The sequence below is a fragment of the Anabrus simplex genome, chromosome 2 (genome assembly GCF_040414725.1).
Source record: "Anabrus simplex isolate iqAnaSimp1 chromosome 2, ASM4041472v1, whole genome shotgun sequence".
NCBI classification, from domain to species: Eukaryota; Metazoa; Arthropoda; class Insecta; order Orthoptera; family Tettigoniidae; genus Anabrus; species Anabrus simplex.
The window spans coordinates 534844092-534870504 of NC_090266.1; the positions used below are offsets into that span (position 1 = coordinate 534844092).

A 26413-nucleotide genomic window follows, 5' to 3' on the forward strand; every position below is an offset into this window, starting at 1 on the left:
TGTGGTCAGCACGACGAATATTCTCCGCCGTTATTCTTGGATATCTAGACCAGGGTCGCCATCTCACCGTCAGATATCTACTCAATTATAGACACATGGGTTGAGTGTACATTGAACCAGCCCTCAGATCCAGGTAAAAATCCCTGACCTGGCCGGGAATCGATCCCGGGGCTTCCGGTAAGGGGTAGGCACGCTTCCCCTACACCGCGGGGCCGGCTGGTTACTTTTAGGTCTCCTTATTTTAGAATTTGACTTAAGGCATCCTGCATTCGTTTCCCGGCACTGACAGTTAAGAAAGACATGAGATGGGGAAGATACAGCCTTTGTTTTTGGGTGCAGTAGAGTTGGCTTTGAGTCTCCCGTAATCGAAATATCTACGACCTGGAAGGTAGTAACCTTCACGGCGTGTAGTACCCAAGTGGTTCCTTTTTATAATAAGACAAATTAAGTGAAGATCCTACTTCCTCACGAACGAAGAACGATATTGCCAATTTTACGAACAGTTTCAATAATGCAGCCGGTTTATGTTAAGAGTACAGAAGGTATGATTGTACATGTAACAATCAAAACCATCAATATCTACTGAAGACCCGTCACCGCACTCGGTAGGACCGGCTTTCTTTTCATATCCACCGGGCGAGTTGGCCGTGCGGTTAGGGCGCACAGCTGTGTGCTTGCATCCAGGAGATAGTGGTTTCAAACCCCAATGTCGGCAGTCCTAAAGATGGTTTTCCGTTGTTTCCCATTTTCACACCAGGCAAATGCTGGGGCTGTGCCTTAAGGCCACGGCCGCTTCCTTTCCACTCTTAGCCCATTCCTTTCCCATCGTCGCCGTAAGACCTACGGTGTGACGTAAAGCAAATTCTAAATAAAAATTTAAAAAATCTTCCCACAACCCCTTCCAAGGAAAAGTTTTTTCCACGCTACTGGCCTGGACTTACATCCCACCCACTGAAATTATTTTGTGGGTACGCCAATGTATCCACTCACCATTTTAGTACAAGGTATACCCGAAGAATGGTTGGATACTCAAAATACACTACAATAAATGTTGCGGTTATGGCTCAAAAGTATAAAGAAAGGCAAGGGACGGGATCCAGTGTGTTAAGTAGAATCCGTATTAATAGAACGTGACTTCCCATTTTAAAAATGTTTCATGCATCGACTGCGATTCAAGCCTGGGCCGTCCTGATGAGAAGATAGAACCACTGTAACTGAGTTATCACGCCCGCCAATTACAAAATAGTTTTGATGGTGCCATTTGAGTTTCCAATCAGTTCTCGGGCATTTGACAAAATATATAGGCCTACCTATCGAACTTAGGCAAGCATCTGCTATTGTCTGGCTTCCGTTACAATTTTTAAAAAATTGTTTTCATAACCTACCGAGGATGCTCATAGTTTTGGCTTCTCAGTGACAAAACGGTCCCTCTTCAAGAAAGTTACTTATATGGCACAAAATGAGGAACTAAGTGCAGCTCACAATCCTGTCACAGTCATCCCAACGCTGTAACTTAAACAAAGCACATCTCCCAACCACAGTACAACCCGAGGATCCCTAGGCCATTGTTGTTTCCGGGAACCGATGTGCAAAAGCTGACACGATGTTGTAAGCTTACAATTGTTTCTGGCCGTGGCCCCCGTTATCTCGGTGACCACGTTCCGACCCCCTACTGAGTAATCGCTTGCTAATTGCCCATTTCCTCATGTCTTGACATTTGTCAACACACCGTTACATTCCCAATACTGAGGCCTCTACAGGGAAATATCCCCACGCATCATAATCCTAAGTGTTTTCCTTTCATTCAAGCAGTACAAATATGGAGAATTATGTATGGCCCTATTGAGCCTTGCTAGTAGATTCATTATCACTACGTTAATTTAACATTTCGGCGTATGTTTTTAAGTTGTTCGTACCGTACGTAAAACAACGGCTGATCCTCGCTTTAGTTTTAGGAAACATTTTGCGGGGGCCCGGTCCCGCTGCGCCCCCCTTGGTTACGCCAGTGTTATGGCAACGATGGGGGAGAAATGGCCTGGGAATGGGTAGGAAATGGCCGCGGCCTTAATTAAGGTACAGCCCCAGCATTTGCCTGATATGAAAATGGAAAACCACGGGCATTCATCTTCAGGGTGACAGTAGGGCTCGAACTACTACCTCCCGGATGCAAGCTCACAGCTGTACGCCCTAACCGCACGGCCAACTCACCCAGTCACACAGCAAAAGATGCACACAGTTCGTTCATAAGAATCTTCAACAATCCAACCATGTATTCGTGCAAGCTGACAGAGTTAAATCAGCACTTCGAAAACCGTATGATGGCCCATATCTAGTGCTGCAGAGATCACCAGAGATCAAGGGTAAGGATGTCAACATCTCACTTGATAACTTCAAACTTGCCAGACTTCAAACCTCACTGCAAGGAGAACATTACAGTAATCGACGACCAGTACCAGCTCCAATAGTGGCTATATATGATAATCCAGTGGAAGGCAACCAGCAGTCCCAGCAACAACTTCCTGTTCCGAACTCGTCTTGGAAGAAAAGTACACATCCCAGCTCCGTATTTGGAAGTTTTCGATAATGACTGAGGCGGGCTGGGGGTGGGGTACACATAAGTAATGTACTCTTTGATACTGAGTTGGCTTGTGTACTCCCTGGGCACTGTTATGAACTAGATAATGCTATATATAGTAGTTTCCAGTGTACTTAATAGAAGTACAAAATAAATTAAAAGTGCTGTAATGTTTAGTTCCTACAATGAATACGACACACAAATACCCAGCCCCAAGCCATTGTAATTAGCCAATGGAAGTTAAAAATTCTCGGACCCAGCTGGGAGTTGAACACAGGACGATATATTTCAAATTAATAGCGTTAGGGAGTGAAATGAGTATATAGGCCTACTATTGTATGTCAGCTGTAATTTCCTTGGAGGAAGTCACCAGTAGTATTGGTCTCATAATTTACGAATATATAGAACGAATGTATATACTCTTTCATGCTTACGTTTCATTGTAACGATCTACATAATATTGTCAATTCATTTACCTACTCAAGATACATCAGTTATGGATATAAACACATTGAACAGTTGGAAATCGTCCGTTGTGCTGAACTCTAGTATAACAGTGCAGGAAAGCATGGCCTCTACGTAACTCCTGTTGGATGAGGAGTTGCGATTCCATTAATGAAAATGAGTCTTCAGTCCTCTACAAGCCTTTCATTAACTAATTTTTGTATTTCCACATTTAATACAGTGATAATGTTACCAGATAGCCTTCATATAATAAAAAAAGTAAACATGCAATATAAAATATATTGAAGAAAGGACACTCCTGATGCTGTGCCTCCCACGGCATGTCAATTTTTAACGTGCAATAGTATTACAAATACAGATCAATCTGGCAAAATTGAACACCAGTGTCGTAACATACACACGTCCTCTTCGACAATACTTTACTGTACATAATATTTCAAGTTGTTATGAAAATAATATACGAAGAACTCACCTCAGAGGCTGGTTAAGTTGTGAGACCGCAGCCAAGCGATCCATCATAGGGTAGGCCAATTCCAGAAACTGGTACTTGTTCGCTGAAGCTGAGAATGATGAACACAGAAGTAAATGAAGCTGAAGCAGAGGTAACACGGTTCCCAAATTCATTAGCTGATTGCGAAACTGGCGCTCCTTTGTCTCAAATTGCCTGCAGAAAGAAATTAACCTGAATTAAATCCCTTATGTGTACATTACATATTTTTACGAATAAAACACTGTCTGTTTTATCGACCTATTTTAATTCTAGGATGACATAATTAGTACAGACATACACGCACTCTTATATTCAAACATCAGTGACCACACTCCACTAATTGCTGTCTATTTACAAGTCTCTCACAGCAGGACTCCAGCTGTGCAGTTTTTACCTGCATAGGCTGTAATCCTTATTGACAAGCTTCACCCTTCATTTCCTCCACACCCTCAGTCACTTTACACAGTCCAACAGCTGTACGCAGGCAGGCTCGAACACAGGGTTGCTGACCAACGCAACGCAAAACGACTGTTTCTCTGCTCGACTCCAGAGAAAGCAGGTCACTCACACAGTCAACAGAGTCAATTCACGTGGGGTCTGCATACAACAGTGAACTACTTAACACTGCCAACTAATCAGCGGTTACAAAACAGCAATAACTCAACACTGGTAACCAGCACTACAATATTCCTCACAACTACGACAATTAACGCTGTTCCAATTCAACTCACACCAATTGTCCGCACACTGACTCACGTTGGTACACACATAGTGCTGAGTACTTCAGGGCAGTAGACACACAGTACTCCGTACTCGAACACGAAGACACTCAGATAATGACTCTGGTAGAACACCCAGGCCACACTCCAATACAAAAACTACTCGTTCGCGGCGGCCTTGTATTTATATCTTAGGTGACGAAGTACTGGAATCGTCGCGGAACTGCTAGACAGGGTTTTGTAGGAACGGTCGAAATAGTCAGGTTTTCTTACAATTTGTGCGTAGAGGAATTGCCCCTTGGTTGAATCTAGCAGCAGTTTATTGTTTCGAGTATGACACATAACAGCTCTTACCACCTCTGGCAACACCACGACACGTCCCTCACAAAAAAACCTGCACCAAATTATTTAAAATTAATTCATGCAATAAAAATTGATACCAAAATGTCATAGTTTAGTTAGGTGTGTAGTGCACCTGAGATCGTATTATGCAGAAATTTTGCAGAATATTTAACTTTTGTCACACATTTATTCGACAACAGTGTATAACGTCAGTAAAAAATGTATGTGGTAATAATCAGGCAACTCAGTTTTGAACGAGCTCTCTTTGCGCGAAGTAAATAATAGGCTTATCAGTTGTAGGCCCTACATGTTGATATTTTCCAAACTTTAATTGAACAGTGTTTCATTTTATTTCGTTCGTAATTCTTTTTTTGTGTGTGTGTTCTAATCGTGACTTCGGCATCGGCTACAGAGCATAGTTCTGTAGTTACTGAAAAATGAAGCCAATTTAAGTTACGTACGGACATCTCAGTGGTTCATGGTTGGCAGTTCAGCAGCTTAGCCGTTAAACGGTGGAGGCAGTCAAATAAAACCTATTTAACATTATTTCCATAATCTTAACATAATGAATAATCCATTCTACCCGCTGTAATTAAATTTATATTAAGTTATTCTTAGGTTTCATATTTTATTTAAGGGGGCGCGAAGTTTTATTTTTGCAGGCGGGCCCATATTACATTCGTTACGCCCCTGGTTAAAACATAAGCTGAAACTCTAAAGAGTCAAGAATCAGTAGGTTCCTCTAACTATTTAATGTGGAAAGCTGATTTCTCTTTCGAAGTACACAGCTCTAATGGCTAGAAGGTTGCTTTGCGTGTGTTGTGAAGTGAATAAAATGTGCTGTATTTCCTTGGTATTGAGATATTTCATCTGTTGGATGTATTTTAGATAGTGTTATTTTATACAGAGTGTTTAAATAAAGGTGTCTGATATTGTAACAGGGGTTGTGATCGGTCGAAACGAGAAGAAATGTCCCTTTAAACCTATGCCCAGAAACAAATACCTGTTGAGATATGCGCCATTGTACCCGCGTGAAGGACCGATGTGTTCGGTGGTGTATGCGTCTTCCCGTTCTAGGTCTTTGCACGAGTCTGATGTTCCGTCATTGTATGCGGTTGTGCTGGCAGTGTAGTGCTGTACACAAACCAGACTAGTGGCCCCATGCTGTGTGGATGACGTAAACAGTGAGATGGGGTATTCCTCGAGAGAAATGTCAGACATGCTCTTTGGCTATGGATTAGCCAACGGAAGTGGACGACACACCTGTATTATGTACTCTCAACGACATCCACGCCACAACATTCCATAGGTATTCCAGCGACTTGCAGAAACGTGTTCACTTGCTGCCAGGACAACGGATCGCGGTAGACCACGCACCGTTCGCACGCCGGAAATGGACGAACGGGTGTTACAACACGTGGAACGTGATCCTCAAGCAAGTGTACGCAGAACTCCAGCTGCTGAAGGTATCAGCCATGCTCTTGCGTGGTTTGTTCTACATGAGTAGTTACTGTATCCATACCATGTCCAAGTGTGCAAGCTCCTCGGCCTCCTGACCACCCTGCCAGAACACAATCCTGTCAATGGTTTATACGCCAGAGGGCGGACGATCCGAAATTTCCAACTTGCATTTTATTTACGGATGAGGCAGTATTCACCAGAAATGGCAATTTAAATTACCACAACACGCACGTGTGGGCGGATGCTAATCCTCGAGCTGTCAGCGAGTCGAATCTTCAGTATCGTTTTAGTTTCTACGTGTGGGCAGGAATTGTGAGTGACTAACAGGGGCATGCATTTTACCGAATAGATTAACATGTGCTGTGTATCGTCGATTCCTGCGCGATGAATTACCCGTACTTTTGGAGGACGTTGGGCTTCTAGAACGCCTACACATATGGTTTATGCATGACGGGGCACCACCCCATTTTCTATGCATCGTGCGACAATACCTAAACCAAACGTTTCCTGGTCGATGGATTGGTCGAAGAGGTCCAGTAACATGGCCTCCCCGATCGACGGACCTCAATCCATTGGATTTCTGGCTATTGGTACATTTAAGGACATTGGTGTATGCCACACCCATCGACAATGTACAGATGTTACAGGAGTGTGTGCCCACATCCGCGAGCAGCCAGGCGTGATTGGACGCGTTCGGGATTCCTTGCGAAGAAAAGCCAAATCACGTGTACAAGTGCGTGGTAACCATGTGGAGCATCTCCTATAACGTGCAGATGGTATCCGCGGACGGACCTGCCGACATCATTACAGTTCCTGGTTGGTAGTGTTGATGGCTCTTTGCACAGAGCGTGTTCTGTGCAACGTGTGTGACAGTCACGTCTTTATTAGAAGTAGCTGGTAGAATGACGTCTACTGTGTGACAGTCATGTATTCATCAGAAGTAGCTGGTAGGATGACGTCCATTGTGTGACAGCCATGTGTTCACTAGAAGTAGCTGGTAGGATGACGCCCACTGTGTGAAAGTCATGTGTTCATTAGATGTAGCTGGTAGGACGACGTCCATTTTGTGACAGTCACGTGTTCATTAGAAGTAGCTGGTAGGATGACGTCCATTGCGTGACAGTCATGCGTTCATTACATGTAGCTGATAGGATGTCGTCCATTGTGTGACAGTCATGTGTTCATTAGAAGTAGCTGGTAGTGTGACGTCCATTCTGTGACAGTCATGTGTTCATTAGAAGTAGCTGGTAGGATGACGTCCATTGTCTGAAGTGTAAATACGCAACACAAAAAATGGCTCATATCTCAACGGGTAACTGTTTCTGGACATATTGAACCATATCGTTATATGCTTCAGGTACATAATTTTGAGCCGGGCTGAGTGACTCAGACGGTTGAGGCGCTGGCCTTCTGACCCCAACTTGGCAGGTTCGATCCTGGCTCAGTCCGGTGGTATTTGAAGGTGCTCAAATACGTCAGCCTCGTGTAAGTAGATTTACTGGCACTTAAAGAACTCCTGCGGGAATGAATTCCGGCACCTCGGCGTTTCCGCAAACCGTAAAAGTAGTCAGTGGGACGCAAAGCAAATAATACTGTTATTAACATAATTTTGATATTACATAACACTGTGGGCTTATTTCATAACATAGTGTTGTGAGGGAGTCAGAAGATGGTTGGATACTGGGCCGCGCTAAAGTAATAGACAAGCCGGTACCTAGCTCTTATCTACGATTCTTTCAAATTTGAACGAAGTCACTGGAGAGAGAGGCTGCATCGCTCGTTGTTCCGCGAGTTCGAACTTAGCCAATCACAGGCTGGTAGGAGAAGTATGAGGTGCCTGGGAGCCACCGAATAACGATATCAGGACAACCAACTTTGTAAACTGTAGGACTGAACCAGTAAGATATTACGAGAGGAATCCGTCATCGCGCCCATATTCCACAGTTCGGATATGTCAGAGTGACAGACGTGATTTTACCAATGCCTGTACGTGGAAATGTTGATTACTTGCAGTTGATTTAAAGATTTTGCACTCTCAACGGCTTGATGTTTAAACTCAAGTATCGGCTGAACCTACATCCTATTCACTCAGGGGGACTCCCCAGCTTCAAATGGAAGTGAGTGAGTCTTTAAGAACGAGGAGAGGGGAGAGCTTACTCATTCCTGTGCTGTGAGTCAATATGACTTGTTCGCTAACCGACCCCCTATTTTGCTAAAAATGGTTTATTCTGGTGATATTTGAATTAAGCCAGTTGCTATATTTGAGAAGTATTATTTTTTCTGTGATTTGTATGCACATTCCCTGTGCTGTGTAAACTATTCTGATTCGGGAGTGATATCAGTTTAATTGAATTAAAGTAGTAACCTCTACCCGTGGCGATTATTAAGGTAACGCCAAGATGCGGGTTGGCGCATAAGTTATCTAACTCACCGAAAGACGGTATGAACGGTATCAATTATCAACGCATAAAACCACGCAGACTAATTAACTTCAGTGAATTTCTATAAACCTACATCCTATTCGCCTTTCGTGGTCGCGTGATGTCAGTATGTGTATCGCTATATTGCCGCGACAAGAACTGATTGTGCCCGGACGTCGAGTCCTTAATTTTATGGTGCGCGAATCGAACTAAAATTCGTACATAGGATGTAGGAAATTGACGGCCAAGCATTAAGGGCGGAATCTTTGTACACGTGTACTACTAGCGGTGAAGAGAAGATACCTAACACCATCTGTATTGCAAGAGTTCAACATACCCAGGACAATGGAGACATCACCGAGGATCGACGGAGTAACTACTAGCATCCTGGAGTTTGCCATGATGATGGCCTAAGCCGTTGTGACGCTTGCGGCCATGTGATCGATCGCCACGGATGCTGAGATCGACACAAGCTAAGTTCTACATGTCCAAATTTTAAGCATTTCTGGGGTAGTAGTTTCACCCTAGTAAAGATCATTTGTAAATAAAGGGTTTAATGTTAAATGTCTGCCAGTTTGGCACTGATTTGAGTCTTATTTCACATAAAGTACATGTTGTCCAGAGCTATCTGCATGTTCGAGTTTTTCTTTTTATCATTTAAAGTTAGTTAGATGGGAATAAGGGATTAATAGGGTATATATAGGAGTGTGTATATTTCTTTTTCAGTATATTCCTGTTTGTGTGTAATAAGAGATGAGAGATATGGTCATTGTCTTTATAGGCTGCACGCCATTAGTATTCGTATGGGATAATATATTCATAGCAGCAATGCAGATTTTTTGATAATGCATGGGTTTTTCAGGCGTAATTATTTAGCAGAGACCAAGGAGATTCTCGACGTTGCCTAGTTAGAGTCTCATTGTTATGCAATAAAGGCAGGTCATACGAGAAGAACGAACTACGGATCTAATGTTTATGAAGCCAGATGTGCACAAAATTATAAGGTGGTTTCGAACCACAGGGCGGTTAGAAGAAGGCTCGAGGAGCCTGGATATAGATATAAATAATTAAAGGGGAGCATTGGAAGACTGCGTTATTTAGAGAAGTCTAGATGTGCCCATATTTAAGACCAGATGAGAAATATGAACCCGAGTACTGCCAAGTGAATGGCCTGAATTTGTCTTACAAGGGAACATCCACAATGGTGAAGTCGCCGATCGCGATGAAACTTAGCAAACACATTGAGGTACATGTAAAAACAATGCCAGCATCAATTTTAGGCGCCAACATTCATTAGCGCGTTAACTAAGGGGCCTAAAAGTTGCGACATTTCAAGTTCCGCGCGAACAGCGATGAATTCCTCCTGACCAATGCTTAGCCGGAACACTGCTTTGTGCCACACCTCTGCTCCTCCTCCCCTCCGCCCCGCCTGGTTCAGCACCACTCGTTTCCCTCTCCCCGCGCTGCCGTCTGCTTAGCTGTCGAACAGAACCTGTGGTACACTGCGTACGCTATCAGCCTTCCACACAGCTCTTCCTTGGAATTTCCACATTGTATAGGCAGTTTACATTGTTGTACCAGTTCGTACAATAGCCATGTACACTTGTACGTATGTAACTGCCATTGTACCCAGAAGACTGTAGTGTGATACTTTAATATGGCTACTTGTTGAATACATAGACCTCTGTCAGCTATAGCGCAAAAGTACGAGTAAGTAGGACTACAGCTCTGCCTGTGATTACGGTATATCTACTGCATATATAAATGCACATCTTTATTTCTTTTTAAAGACTTTGCTTATTACGTCAATCATTCCATGTCATACTCATATCAAAGTTGTCTATGCATTTAATTGATTTATGTTCGACAACCATGGCTGCAATTGAAATGTGTTGTGCCTTTCACTGCAAAACATAAATACATCGTTCAATACAAGCACAAATAAAAACATTCTATCTAGATTCCTTATACCAGAGTACGTAATACGGGAAATACCAGCAGTTTCTAACTCGGAGTTTATAATTGCTGTTGTTCGCGATTTCGTTTCGTTATGACACAACTGATAGCGTACACAAAATGGGGGTAGGGGAGTGGACATGAAAAGAAGGTCTGGACCTGTAACCATATTTTGATATCCCGAGGTACAACATCTCATTACATTCATTGAGATCCTCTACCCGGGCACGTAATTTCTTTAAATAAAAGGATATTTAACGTTGTTTCAAGGTGGGTGATTTATTTTAATAAATTTCATATGTATGTCCACTCTAAATGACATTACCGACAGCTTCAAGGTGTTTCAGACGTAAATAATGATTTAAGCCTAGGTCGGACGCGGTACCTTATACCACGTGTGTCCACGCCCGATGGTGCTTAACTCGGGGTTGTACCCACGAATTGACAACCCACCGGAATAAGCAGGAATGAAAATATAACATTTGCATAAAATATGAGTAAATACGTTTAGGTTATTTATTATCATTATGTGTGAAACGGAACGTGATTTAAAGGATTTCAATAATTATAGTACGTAAAGAAGCAAAATATAGCGCCGGTCTCGTTCCACAGCCAAGCAGCCGGCAAGCGCGAGGAGAAGGGAGGGGAACGTGCCGGGGAAAACCACTTGGAGGGTAAAAGGCGGTGCAGAGGGTGTGTCTCCAGACGGGAAATGTGTGTGCCGGCTTAGCATTGGCCAGCAGGTATTCATCGCTGATCGCGCGGAACTTGAAATGTCACAACTTTTAGGCCCCTTAGTTAACGCGCTAATGAATGTTGGCGCCTAAAATTGATGCTGACATTGTTTTTACATGTACCTCAATGTGTTTGCTAAGTTTCATCGCGATCGGCGACTTCACCATTGTGGATGTTCCCTTGTTAGAGTTATGAATGGCGCTGCGTACATTCAAATGAAAGAGACTTAAGGCCTTATCGACGTGAAACGGAGTGTTATAGAGAATTGGGACCGCGGTTTATTTTATGAAATGTTAGCAGTGGTTTAACTGCGAAGATATGAGAAGAAAGGGCAGGTCTCGAGGTAGTGAAAGTGAAGCATTGTATCGTTAGCCCCCTGTCGAGTGTAGATGAATGAACCGGCCAGTCCCGTGATCTTGTGAAAGTCGTCCGCAGAGATTAGCTTGCTCGCTCCCGTAAACCTGCATTAAATTGCCAGCCAGGGAGACGCTTCTCTAGGTCACAGTTGTTCGGGGTACAAAGAGAGTGACGTCGGAGACACGCCCCCACGTGTTACTTGGAGACACAACCCTGCGCCTATATTTATTGATTTGATCCCAATAAACCATGTCAAGAAGACGTGTATATATATATTTATGTGTTTTATTACAGGTTCCCAGATGACTCATCTTATTTGCATATGTTTTTTCAGACGTTATCTGGGTTTTCTTATGCTGTTTTAGTGTTCGATTTATGTGTCTGGTGTTTGTATTTTATTTTATTTCTTCGATGTGTGGGTCAGTGATGTCTGGGTTGTGTAATTTTGTTCCAAATTAGCTCGAAAGCTAAAGATTGGTGTTGGCTTCTGTGCTATTCAATTTGCGCACGGCGGACCCTACTTTCGAGTCTGTGTTAGAGATAAGTAAAGACAAGCCTTGGACTAGCCTTGATTAATGATTTTGTATCAGTTATTAATGTTGTGCATATGTAAATGTTGAATCAAATACTAGTGTGATTAACTTACTACCGCAGGTATTTAAGACGTTTTTCACGAGCGAATCCCAAATGGGATTAGGACATAGAGAACGTAGTTTGCGTCGATTCATTTTCGTAATGTAATCAACCCAAGTCACTCCATAGTCATGTGTTTTATTTAATTCGGGCCGTGACCTGCTTTACTGTAAATTTCACCTAACGTAAATGTAATACATAATGTGCGCGGCAAATATTTCGTTTTTTTTATAATGGCCATTTAGCTGCGTTCGTATTTTCCTTTCGTGATTTTGTTGTTAACGTAGTGTGAATATATTAATGCTTTTAGTTAATAAATCTACTTTGCCCCATTTATGTTTCTTATTCACATAGTTATGTATCCGTGATCCTGTCTATATACCATTGGTATTTACCTCATCTGGAGGTTACTTTTGTTTGCATCGCCCATTTTTATTACGAACGGTTACCACGCGCACTTACCATTCAGTCTGACATAATTTTGAGGACAGGAACGGTACAATATGTTCATAGGAACATTTCGTTTCAACAAATCCCAACCCCTGTTGCAATATCGGGCACCTTTATTTAAACACCGTGTATATAGTATGCAATTTAGGTAGATAGATAGATATATATGGTTTATTTTAACTGGCGAAGTTAGGGGTACGTGTCCCTACGTACTGTATATTATGTTTTGCTGGCTCTATGGCTACTTGTAAATGCCAAATAAACTTATTTAAAACTCTAATGGCTACAGTCGATACAGCCAGAGCAAACAAATCATATTCCGCTTATTAGTCATAGAGTGAAATTCTCCCATTCACCGGGCTCCATGCAAGGAAAGCGTTTCACATTGGAATAGTTATTACCTAGCCAATGTACTATAAGAGGGCGGAAAGGTAGCATATTCCATATGAAGTTACTGTGTGTTTGTCTTCTCCTTTCTCTTTTACTTTCGATTCTCTTATTTTCTAAGCAGCGACGGCTGAAGGTCAGTACAAGATTGCGAACACATGCACATGAAAACTGAAATTTCAGAAACCAAGAAATGTTGGGCATGGATACAATTTTAATTTACTTTAATATCATTTGACGATGAAGAATGACGTTCCCTCAATTAAGTACGAATCCTATTTAGATTCAATACTTAACATACTAACTCACTAATTTTCGAATTCAAAACCCAGGACATGAAAACTAAACACACAGACACAAGACTAGGCCACAATCTATTTATCTCCTTTTCAGCCAGTATTAATTTTATTACTACGAAAGTTCTGTATATACTGAATCTACAACATTAAATTTGGGTGAACTTTCAGAGGTTGATACAAGCTAATTGTTAAACAACTACAAGATTCGGTAACACATTGCCATGTCTATGTTCACTGGATAATCTGAACGACGAATCTTGAAATCTGGCTCGGAGACTGGGTATTTGAATTTGTCCCAATACACACTTCTCCATATGCACTAACCATATTACGGTACGGCTCCATGGCTGAATGGTTAGCGTGCTGGCCTTTGGTAAAGAGGGTCCAGGGTTCGATACCCGGCCGGGTCGGGGATTTTAACCTTGATTGTTGAATTCAATGGCTCGAGAGCTGGGTATATGTTCCATCTTCATCTAGAATATATCATAGGTAAGACCTCATCCTCACAGATGCGCAGGTCGCCTAATCAGCGTCAACTCGTAAGACATGCACCAGGCCTCTTCGGAGTTCACTCGCCGTTATTATTAATTAATTAATTAATTAATTTATTTATTTATTTATTTATTTATTTATTTATTTATTTATTTATTTATTTATTTATTTATTTATTTATTTATTTATTTATTGAATGATTACCATAACAGGCTTTCGCCCCATTACTATGTTCACAATATAAAGTACAGTACAATAAATAATTACACTATTAAATATAAACTGAAAAAACAAGACAATACAAAGAATACAATGAACTACACAAACAAGAGAAAAATGGTAATACAATAAAAATATAGTTACTACAATAATAATTATATTACAGTGGTGCCAAACACAAAGTAACACATTCAGTTGTGCAGTTAAATTATACAGTCTTAGTCTTAAAACGAGTACGAAATAAACATGACACCAACAAACCAAACCCCATGGCACTACAGCCCTTGAAAGGCCTTGGCCTACCAAGCGACCGCTGCTAAGCCCGAAGGCCTGCAGATTACGAGGTGTCGTGTGGTCAGCACGACGAATCCTCTCGGCCGTTATTCTTGGCTTTCTAGACCGGGGCCGCTATCTCACCGTCAGATAGCTTCTCAATTCTAATCACGTAGGCTGAGTGGACCTCGAACCAGCCCTCAGGTCCAGGTAAAAATCCCTGACCTGGCCGGGAATCGAACCCGGGGCCTCCGAGTGAGAGACAGGCACGCTACCCCTACACCACGGGGCCGGCTAATAAACATGACACAGTATGCAAAATAATATTCTAAAAAGAGAAATAAGATGTTTAATTTATAGGTCATTTAAAAACTGTTGATTGAAACAGAAGAAGATAAATAAAGGAACAACTAGAAGAATGAAATCAGGCATGTACAGAAAAACGGAGATAATATTTAACAGTATGTGTATTATAGGAAAGTATCACACGCTAATTCAAAGTTGGTTTGATTCATGAAAAAGATATCCAAAGTATATGTATTTAATTTATTCAAAAGTTTCAGAATTGTATTAAAAGGACAATTCTTATGGACTTCTGTGTGGCGATTTCCAGCGAATTCATTGCAGAGAAAAAAGTACAACAAAAACTTAGACTCAAAATCCAGAAATATACTGGACAATCCCTGAGTTTCAAGAGACCCAAATGTGAACTGGATATAACCAATTGTGATACGACCATTGCACACAAGTGGAAATAAAATCCGAGCACAACGAAGACATTACATCAGAGGAATGCAATTTAGGCTAAGCAAATTTCTAGGTAGCATATTTGATTAATGATTCCAGGTCACAGGTTCAAGTGTGCGTGAGAAGGCATGTGACATGGTAGCACATTAATAACCGCTATAGTCGCCACGATTCTCAATGCAAGCATGCGTACTTGCAAGCACTGTGTCGTACAGGTGAAGTATGTCATTTTGTGGGATGGGGTTCCACACCTTTCGCACTTGGTCACTGAGATCAGCAACGGTTAATGCTGGTACTGGATAACGCTGGATTTGTCGTCACATAATGTCCCACATGTGCTCAATGGGTGAAAAGTCCGGTGATCTCGCAGGTCAAGGAAACTGGTTGACACGCTGTAGAGCACGTTGGGGGAAAGCAGCGGTATAAATACGAGCGTTATGCTGTTGGAAAACAAATACTCCCTTTCAATTACTAGTCTGTCGTACAAATCCGCTATCAAGGTTCATGGGATAGCGATGAGAGTGCTCCTACTGTCGAACGAAATCGTTCCCATCCCATAACCCCTAGTGTAGGTTCAGTGTTTCGATGCCGTAGACAGGTTGGTTCCAAGCGCTCACCAGTTGGGGAAAAACAGGAAGAGGAAGAATAATTATATCATATTTTGGACTGGTTGAGGGGTCGCGAAAATTCAGTTTTAATAATAATAATAAAAATAATAATGGCAATAATAAAAATAACTTAATAATTATTTGATGACATTACGTGTTTACGTTTTTGAGGGGGGAAATATTTTGTTCTGCCGGGTCGAGTCATGGGTGTGCCGTGAGTAGTGAGTAGAAAACGGTTGCGAAACACTGATCAAGAGGACCAATTGCAGCAAGTAAGTACAGATATACCATGGAATACCTTACGAAAACTGTATGTCTCCGTGCTCGCTTGTATCACATCTTCTATCCAAGCATAGGGTACTAGTTCCACTTACGAGCCTCGTGATAAGTCACTTAGCTGTACAAAACAGGTGTTGCTTACGAATGACTCAAGAATATTTTATTGTATCACAAAGAAATGTATTGTTGCAGCGGACATTATCAGAAATGCAAAATTCTAAATTCCTGGTTTAGAATTATAACCTAATAATAAACAGTGATAAAACAGTTGTTATTTACGTTCATATAAAGCAATCGAAAGTCCTCCTGTAGTGAAATTAAACAATAAGAAATTTAACAAATTTTGGGTTTGTGGCTTATAACGAAAAAATATATTGACGTAAAATTAAGTAAAAGTTGCTAAGCAATGAGGTAATAAAATCTAATATCAGCACAAGAAACTTCTAACAATGTCTACTATGCCTACTTTAATTACATCCCAGGATATGAAATCACTTTCTGGGATAACTATCCTGTACGTAACGATGCCCGCCATTTCATTGTAAGACCTTAGGAGGAACAAATTTGCACGATCCCGGCTGTGAGTGACATCATCGAGTTAGGATCCCACACACTCGCCAGACGACGAACCGTTCAGGAAAGAGCCAGGTGTGCAAGGCCCGCCATCTCCGCCTCTACATTATCTCATTGGAGACCTCCCGACGGTGGGAGAAAGACCTGGAAAGTGTACACAGTAGTGATGGACAGTCCGATACGAGGTCTCGAGATTTCTCGCGACTAGCGCAGGCACCATTTCTCGCGAGAAATTTTGAGAGATCTCGAGAGCGTCGTCCCCGTATTGTGTGGCGAGCAGCGTTCCGTAGGCTTACAGGTAGTCGGAGGTGAATGTTGTTTGTGTCGAGTATGCGAATAGCCAACCACGGGCCTTCACCATTCCGTTAATACGTATCAACAAGCGACTAGGACGTTCATTTCTACCGAGGTCTATTTTGACGCAGTATAACATAATTATAAACGATACGCATTCTGGCATTGTACGCAGCAGTAAGTACACGAATGAGTAGGCTAAGTACAGAAACTGACGTCCACTGCAGGTACACCTATCTGGATATTAGAGGCGTGCATTATGCGAACTCGAGACGGGGCAATATGCGACTTGCTGCATATGCAACCTCCATCACGCATGAGTAGAACGTGTAATCTGAAATGCCTGAGTTTGCTCCAATTCTTTAGACAGGTAGGTGTGCATCCTTATCAGACCCCACATTCAATACCATATCACGAATGCTTGTGTTTACCGATATTTTGATGACGAGGAAATAATTCCTTACAATGTTATAGAGTATTCGAATCATAATTAGGTACTTCGGTATATGACGATGCAAAGTGTAATTGTGTCTAATTGATTGTACGCGACAACTTTAAGACGATGTCCGAAACGCAATATAAGTCGTGGATGTCGGTTATTTTCAAGAGATGCCACTTAACACAGTCCGCTGTGTTGTTTATTCAAAAGAAGTAAAATACGTTGGCAGAAATACTTGTGGGATGATGCGGCACTTAAAAACACATAATATCAATGCAGGGGAATCGTCATAGACCACCACTGGCCCGATCTGCATCACAAACAGCTACCATGTCGTCAACAATTGCGAGGTATGCAGGTCGGTGTACATCCTATCTACAGTTATCAACAAATTATATGGGTTATTCAGCTAAGATTAGGTTCGACATTTTCGTGACTACTTATTTTTTACATGGCCGAGAAGTCACCCCTGCGCACAACCAACAGGGGGTCTGTCCATTCACAGCTTGTTGGATGGCTTCCTTTTCTATCGGTAATGGTCCCTTAGCCTTTGAGGATCCCTCCTATTCCTACAGGGCAGTAGGTTGCTACTGTTAACCTCAGTTGCCAGGTGCCCCTTCCACCAGTTCCACCGTACCAACAAATTTTATTTCCGCCTTCACTCCCGTTGAGGTCTTTACTCTAAGCCTAGTTAGGGCCCCTTACAAGGTACTACTGGCCGGGGCAGGCGACCCAAAGATTTTTTAAAGAGGTGTTACTCCTCTATCACACGCCATTGGTTCTGACTTGTGACAGACAGAGCCTGGCTTCCTCAACAGAGGTCCAGAAGATAATAACATCATAATCGACCTCATAAAATAAGTGACAAAACACTACATTCTGTTCGTAACCATCTCAAATCTTTTAAAGGTCGTGGTAGTCACTACAGCCTAAATGATTCCAGAAAATATTCTTACCACATGAGCTAAATATTTCAATAAATGTTTAACATGTTTAAGGCTACATACCCAAATGAGCGTAATATTAGTTACAAAACATATCGCACAATTTTAAAACGCGATTTCCACATTTCCTTCGGATATCTGAGATGTGATACCTGTAGCTCATGTGACAAATACGTAGCACAATGAAGAACCTGGAAGTACAAATTGCAAAAGAGTGAAATTATGAAAATAAGATACAATTACAGAAATACCTTCACAGGATTGATATAGATCATGAAGTACATCCCAGGAAAGCAAAGGCATTTTACGACAGAAAGACATCTGCCAAGAGAAGTAGCCGACAGAGCGAAAGTAAGGAAGCAATCTGTATGGATTTTTTGTAAAAACTTCTCGCTCAAACATAACAACCAATGACGTGTATTACAAAATACATTATTATCTGTTTATGCTTTCAATTTCCATGTTTTATCCAGCGGTGAGAGTGTTTTCTACATGTATCCCCAGACTGTAGATAAAAAGAGGAGTGATGAAGTCTCTTCGTTTTCCCACCATTTTGTTTATAATTATTTGGACAAAAATGTTTCAGTACTGGAAGTGTTTGTGACTCATGTGGAGGACAAAACAAAGAAGGTTACTATATTTAGACTTCTCCACCACTTGGTGCATACTGAGAAATGATTCAAGTCCATGAAGATCATCTTACCAACAAAATGCTTGCAAGTATGCATGCTTGCATTGAAAATCGTGGCGACTACAGCGGTTATTAATGTTCCACCATGTCACATGCTTTCTCGCGCACACTTGAACCTGTACCTGGAAACCTTAATCAACCTAGAAAATTGCTTAGCCTAAACTGCATTTCTATTCTTCTTGCTGAGATTTCGGCCCATTGATCGTTGAACATAGTAATGAAAAAACACCAAATAATGTACGGCTGGTCACTACAATACTTCTGGTCATTGGAAACACAAGCACCACAACATGAAAGCAACAAATAACCAAAGGAAATTAGTGGGTTACTGACTCAGGCCTGTTGTCAGCGACACTGCCGGGCACAAATGAAACATATGAGTGGAGTTCTTTCCCTGTTCAGGAGGCGTTTAACAAGTTTATCCCCTGTATAGGTATTTTTATTTGTTCAATATCTCTGGACTTATCATGTTGTTTTCCTCGACAATTTTCCATCATGTAGACCTCATTGGGAGCAACATTCACGAACCAAAAACGAAAAATCAGAAAAAAGGAGTTGCCAAGTTATTCCCTTGGACCCTTCAAATGCATATATAAATAAATAAAAAAGTAAATGACTAATAAGTGCTGATTATGAAAATTATTGCAATGTTCTCCAATTATGTCAAATACGTGAAACTAAAGGTAACTTCTTAGCCTCTCTCAATCCATTATCTGAATCGTGTTATCTATTAAATATCAATATTATATACCAGCCGGTGAAGCTTAATGTACGAGATCTCATGGATGGTAAAAAAAATTATCGAGTTAACAATCTCAGGAAAATATAATGTCATCGAGGAAACTACCATCCCTCCTCATCGCCTCACGTGTGTCTGATATTCTATGATACCATGAAGAATATGAGAAATCCAACGTCGTACAAATCGAAATACAGTTTGTAGCGGAGAGCATATAAAAATACTAGTGGGTTATTCTAGAACTTATACAATTTTTTTGATAGTTCATTGCAAATAACACACGATCCAACACTATTGCATTATTGGTTTATAATATACTTCAAATACCCTTAGTTCCATTATGATAAAACTGTTCTATTTCTTTTCATGGACTGAAAACCGCTAGTGCAAACGAAATAGATCACTTAACATTTGAAACATGACATACACGTTTATGGCATACATCTCATTTTGTTTCTGCAAATTGTCGAGATTATAAATACTCAGAATACTGTGGAAACCATAGTATGGACATACCAGGAAATAACAGAGCGACCGATGAAGTAGAACAATGAAAGTAGGTACGGTACTATCATCAGTCTATTGCAGTATTTTAGTACGAACTTCTAATAATTCACAGAGAATATTTACCTCTGGACCTCCATTATCATATTAGCATGAGTTTTCGCAATCGCTTCCTGCATTCCTTGACAGAAACTGTTGATTGTGTGTTTCTCCATTTCCATATTGTGCCGAAGTTCCTCTAACAAATTCTTGAACATAAGAAGACCCTCACGAACAGAATTTTGGAGGTCACACACGGACTGAAACATACATATGGATATAGAAAATAGAAAAATATTTCTGAACTTACAGAAAAGAGCACTAACAAATAAATTAATAACAAAAATAATCAATTTCGTCACAATGTTCTTCTACTGTATATGAAAGAAGCACCCATGCGTGACAAGAAAATAATAGTGCAATAGATGTAACAAAAAATAAATTGGAAAAGAACATACTAAACATAAATTCAAAGAATAAATACGCAAAATTCTGAAACTGAGAATGTTGAAAATAATTACGTTGGCAGTTCATACACTTCTCTCACTGATGAAATTCACAATCTGCAATGTATTTCATACTGTAAATATTGTATATTATATTATGCTACAAAATTAATTAAAATATATTGTCTAAGCTAAAATGATAATGATAACGATGACGAGAGGAGGATAACAATTATAATCATGGATTACAGTTTTAATTTAGATATTCCATCAGAAGTCCCAGCTGGAGCTAGAAACGTACATGCACGTTACATATCGTCGGATTCGTAAAAAGGGATTAATTTACATAACTAAGGAATTTCGTCTTATAATTTGTTCTGACAATTTGAAATCCCGATTCAAAGCAATAGACATACACTTTTCAATGATCAACGTGGACACATTTGATGAATCCATCCCTCGGGTTAAGAATTAACTTTCGCATTGTTAAAAGCGAAATATGAAGATAATTTGAAGAACTTGAATTTGGATGGTAGAAAATCTTCCGGTATATCGTTCAACTGGAGAAATTTACCTACAGTAGCTTTTTATAATCACCCTGTAACTACCTTTTCAGAATGAGTTATTGTTTCTTAAATTCTTACAACATGTCCTTCTCACAGTGTGTTCAGTTATTTTCTGCCAACCACAAATTTTAAACCTCGCCCTATTCTTTATTGTTCAGTTAGGATTCATGCCTACTAGCAGAAAAACAAATTGATCTACAATCTAATGCTTTAATCACTTTTTAAACAGTGTTGAGAACCTTCTGTTTTCTGGTCACATTCATGTGCACACGATTACGTAACTGCTGTGAAACTGTTTTAACCACGACTCAGTTTGAGATAAGAATTATTCACATAAAGGAATATTTCTTCTGTACGCAAAACTAACCGAGTATTGGAGTATGCCGTATTTTTCCCGATACACAGTAATTATTAGCACTCATTAATCCTTCCATGAACAATAATCCAACGGATATCTAAAATAATAGAAATATAAAAATTATTATTGTTCTAGCAGGAGTATCAAAAATGTTCTAGTTTTATGAAATGTTACAAAAATAGTTATATAAACCTACCACAACTGCCCTGTCTAGCTTCTTACAGCCTTGGGTGTACGCCGTATCAATATCGACGCAGTGCAGTCTAGCTTCCGCTGGAGTGTCTCGGAAACAATTAACGCACAACATGTTCTTTTGAGAGTTGGAAAACATTATGTACTGTTCTCCATGAACGGCACACTGAAACACAAAATACACCCAATAGAAATTAATATGTGTTTACTCATTAAAATAACAGCAGGCAATATCAGGCACAATTTTCGCCTTTAATTAGCATTAACTGCACATGAGTGCAGATACATCAAAGAATACGTCAAGTGAAGATTTTACTGTCAATTCTCCACATTTAAATGATTGTGTTTGCAAAATGCTTCAGAGATAATATGTTACTAACCGAATTTGACTGAAATTTTTCACGTACGTCGGCAATAATACCCGTCAGCAGGAAACTGCCAGAAAGAGCACTTAGGATATGCTGTAAAACCTACAAAACATCTAATAGACTAGTTTTTATTAAATTCTGATGGAAAACTATCAAAGTTAACATAATTCGGTTTCATGCTATCAAAAGGTGCACATTTGTAAAGAAAGGAAATGATTGTTCAAGGCAGCACGTTAGCTATAATTCACTCATTCGGTTTTTATAGTAAAAACTAGAGGGATTTCGCAAGCTGGTTTGTCGTATTTCTTCGTTCAAAATACGTGCCAGGAACGTTATCACGGGAACACACGTGACAATATTCGACCATACTAAACTAAACGTTCTGCTAATGAACTAACAAGTTTAGAGTTAGTATCGGATAATATCTGTGACGGTATTCAAGCTCCAGCACACAAAGGAATCAGCACGATATTCACATATTAAGAAAAATGTAAAGTAAAACAATCGGAATAATTGAACCAAAATGTTCACTAATGCAAATTATATTTATTTGTCTGCAATATACTTATGTTATACTTGTTACTCCACTGAACACAAAGCAATTAATTCTGATGACCAATGTAATGTCGTGCGAAATACGTTATATTACTTCTGTTACAACCTACAACGTTCATTTAAGTATCTTTTCTTGAACTTGTCTTACACGTCTTCAAAATTTTCATGCATACGCATTAGATCATCAACTGAGAAAAACAAAATATCACGGCAGAAATTGAGGCTAAGTTCATCTAGAGTGTGAGGGTGTGTTGCATAAACCTAATATTTAAATTTCCCCCACAAATAAAAAACCGCAAACCGTAAGATCTGGGGCACAATGTTTTATTAATTACCCTGTTGTCGAAAATTTCCTCAATTAACCTTAATGACACGTTAGCCGTATACTCGGTTGCCGAGTCTTCCTGAAAATATACAGTTTGGCATTCATCGTCCGTCAACTGTTAACAAATTGTACAAGAATGTCATTCCTATATCTTAGCCCAGTGAATGTGATTGTGGTTTCAAAAACTATACGTTATTAATTGTTTCAAGGCCGAGTATTCAGTTGCATAATTCGATTGTTTAACGGATTTTCCATATCTAATTATTTTTAGGCTTATTTGGTGACTACATTTTTTATTTTTCTCTGTGATACAGGTACGTTTTCGTAGGCACTTTCTACGTCACTGACAATTTCCTTTATGTTATTTTAAGTATGATGTTCATGGCAGTTGAACTTGAAGCCTTTTCCTAGCAGACTGATTTCTTCATTTCAAAAGGTAGTGTTTGACCTATTAATTAACCTAACGTAAAAATCAGTGAATTGAATGAATGAAAGTAGGTGTATTTTGCGGATTCTGGGGCACCTACAACTTTAATAAATCACACATAATTTTGCGTATTTTTTCTCAGAATTTCACCCAAATCACCCATTTATAAGGAAAAATATCAAAAGTTAATATTTCTACAAAATGTAAAAATCTTCAAAATTTTAGTAAAAATAATAAAAAATGCCTATTTTAGTAAAAATCACAAAAGTTAATATTTCTATAAAATTAAAAAATAAAATAAAAACCAGTTTTTCCCAAAGGTAGTTGAAACCTTGGTATTTGATAGCATAGTGCAGTGCTTTTCTTACCTATCTGAGGTACTTGAAACCTTGGTATTTGATAGTATAGTGCAGCGCTTTTCTTACCTATCTGAGGTAGTTGAAACTTTGGTAATTGATAGTATAGTGCAGTGCTTTCCTTGCCGATCTGAGGTAGTTAAAACCTTGGTATTTGATAGCATAGTGCAGTGCTTTTCGTACCTATATGAGGTAGCCAAAAGCAAAGCAAGATGCTTCTTTTACTTATTTGAACTTTGTATTAATAAGCGCATTATATTAATCAAATATTAAAAATTATTATATATAAAAAAGTTATTTAAGAAATGAAAACAAACACTAATTAACTCATATAGGTACGAAAAGCACCTTGCTTTGCTTTCAACTACCCAATTTCAATACCTCTATTTTTGCAGGCTTCCTTAAAAGTTCTAACAAATACAAGTTAGCAAAAGTTTCGAAAAATATTCGAAGTACTTTTTTCTCCGTAATAAATGGAAGTTGTCCGCCTCTGTGGTGTAGTGGTTAGCGTAATTAGCTGCCACACACGGAGGTCCGGGTTCGATTCCCGGCTCTGCCACGAAATTTGAAAAGTGGTACGAGGGCTGGAACGGGGTCCACTCAGCCTCGGGAGGTCAAATGAGTAGAGGTGGGTTCGATTCCTCCCTCAGCCATCCTGCAAGTGGTTTTCCGTGGTTTCCCACTTCTCCTCCAGGCGAATGCCGGGATGGTACCTAACTTAAGGTCACGGCCGCTTCCTTCCCTCTTCCTTGCCTGTGCCATCCAATCTTCCCATCCCTCCATAAGGCCCCTGTTCATCATAGCAGGTGAGGCAGCCTGGGCGAGGTACTGGCCATTCTCCCCAGTTGTATCCCCGACCCAAAGTCGGGATCTCCAGGACACTGCCCTTGAGGCGGTAGAGGTGGATCCCTCGCTGAGTCCGAGGGAAAAACCGACCCTGGAGGGTAAACAGATTACGAACGAACGAATAAATGGAAGTTGAAAAGAGAAATTCTACTGCAAGAAATAAATACTATCTTGCAGAGTTATTAAGCAATAAAGCAAAACCAACCAACGAAAGATTTGGATTATGGCTACTTACGGAAAATTTAAATAACTCTAATCTAATTACATATATTGGAGATATTAATTACACAAACGGAGAACAAAAATTACAATAATTTAAATCAATTACAGAACCTTTTTACGATAATATTATGGCTGTTAAAATTACAGATTCTACAGATAGCGAAGGTAGGAACCAAGGAGAATTAAAAAATGGAAAATTTCTCGTAAGAAAAGAGGCATGTGGTTCCTTTAATAGTTATCTAAGAAGTAAGTTCTCTAATTTTAATTTAGCAAGACATGGCGTTAAAGCAAAAACACCACATTTAATAAATTGCAATACACAAACAATTAAAGGTGTTAAACAGATTTTTAAAATGATATAGATATTATAAATAAAAATACTCGAATCCAGTTGCTATTCTATATAAAATAGAATTCGCAGATAAAAAAATAAATACCCTTTTAACAAAAATACCATATATTTTAAAAGAACTTAACAGAGAACATTATTATCTCTTAGATTTAGACTTAACAAAAGATTTTAGAGGTATTTTTAACAAAGAAGAAATGAGCAAATATTTTATAAATAATTTTAATTCTCGAATGCAAGGAGAATATAAAGCAGATTGTAATGAAGTAGTTAATAATAGTAATTTTGTTGGAAAAGATTGTCTAAATTGCTTAAATTCTAATTGTAGAGTAAAAATATATAATCAATTTATTTGCCAATTAACAAGCCCAGGAGTTAACAAACAGCTCGAAAACCATATTATAGACTTTCTAAATTGTCCAGATAAAAGATTAAAATCGATATTTTCTTCTAAATTAGGTAAAGGAAACGGTATTACAGGATTGGGAGCAACAATTTATAATATTATACGAACGAAAATTTCCGACGAATAAAAGAAATGAATCCAATACAAGTTTGTTTAGAATTAATAGAAAACTCGAGAGAATATTTCAAAAACACACCCTTTTATTCTGTTCCCCTCGCTAAAATGTGGGAAAATTTAACAGATTCGTTACAAAATATTTGTTGTCTTGTTTTTAAAGATCTATTACAATATGTCTATTAGGGTAACAAAAATACGAAAAAATTAACTGGGATACAAGTTCGTTTACCAGAGAACCAAGAAGTAAGAAACAAACTTATTAACTATGATTGTACTATCTTAGTTTTAATTATTTACAGGCACCCCTCAATATTACACAAAAAGCAGAAAGAATTTACAGTCTCTCCGAATTCAACAAAGGAGACTGGCTCCCAATTTCTTACAGCCCGCTCAAAGCAACATTACACCAAAAAAACTTACGAAATTCTGGCCTCTCTAAGCCCAAGCTACAATTTTAGTACATAGGGGGTATCTATTACCCAAAATAGTGGGGCGTCATGGAAAGAAGAACAGGTTAAATTACTGGCCCGAACACAAAATGTATGGAGGCGTACGCTTGCGCTCCTAGAAAATTAAGTATAAAACCCTAATTGGGCTAGAATGAAGGTTAATCTAATGCTTTACAGAAAGGATAAACAGTTACAAAATCGTAGTCACCTCAAAACAAATTGAAGGGGAACTCGAGAGGGTAACGCACTCTCTATCCCCGATTTACAATTTAGGTCTTTATGAAATTTTACATTAGCCGAA

General features: G+C 39.6%; 1 protein-coding gene across 1 annotated transcript in view; it reads right to left on the bottom strand.

Annotated features, from left to right (window-relative positions):
* LOC136864208 (uncharacterized) overlaps positions 1-26413 on the bottom strand; it is a 644576-nt gene that overhangs the window by 444126 nt on the left and 174037 nt on the right. The window contains exons 4-6 of the mRNA XM_067140905.2: positions 21697-21858; positions 20218-20390; positions 3513-3704 (exon numbers count right to left, since the gene is read on the bottom strand). Coding sequence (XP_066997006.2) covers positions 3513-3704; positions 20218-20390; positions 21697-21858 — 527 coding nt within the window. The remainder of the gene's footprint in view (positions 1-3512; positions 3705-20217; positions 20391-21696; positions 21859-26413) is intronic.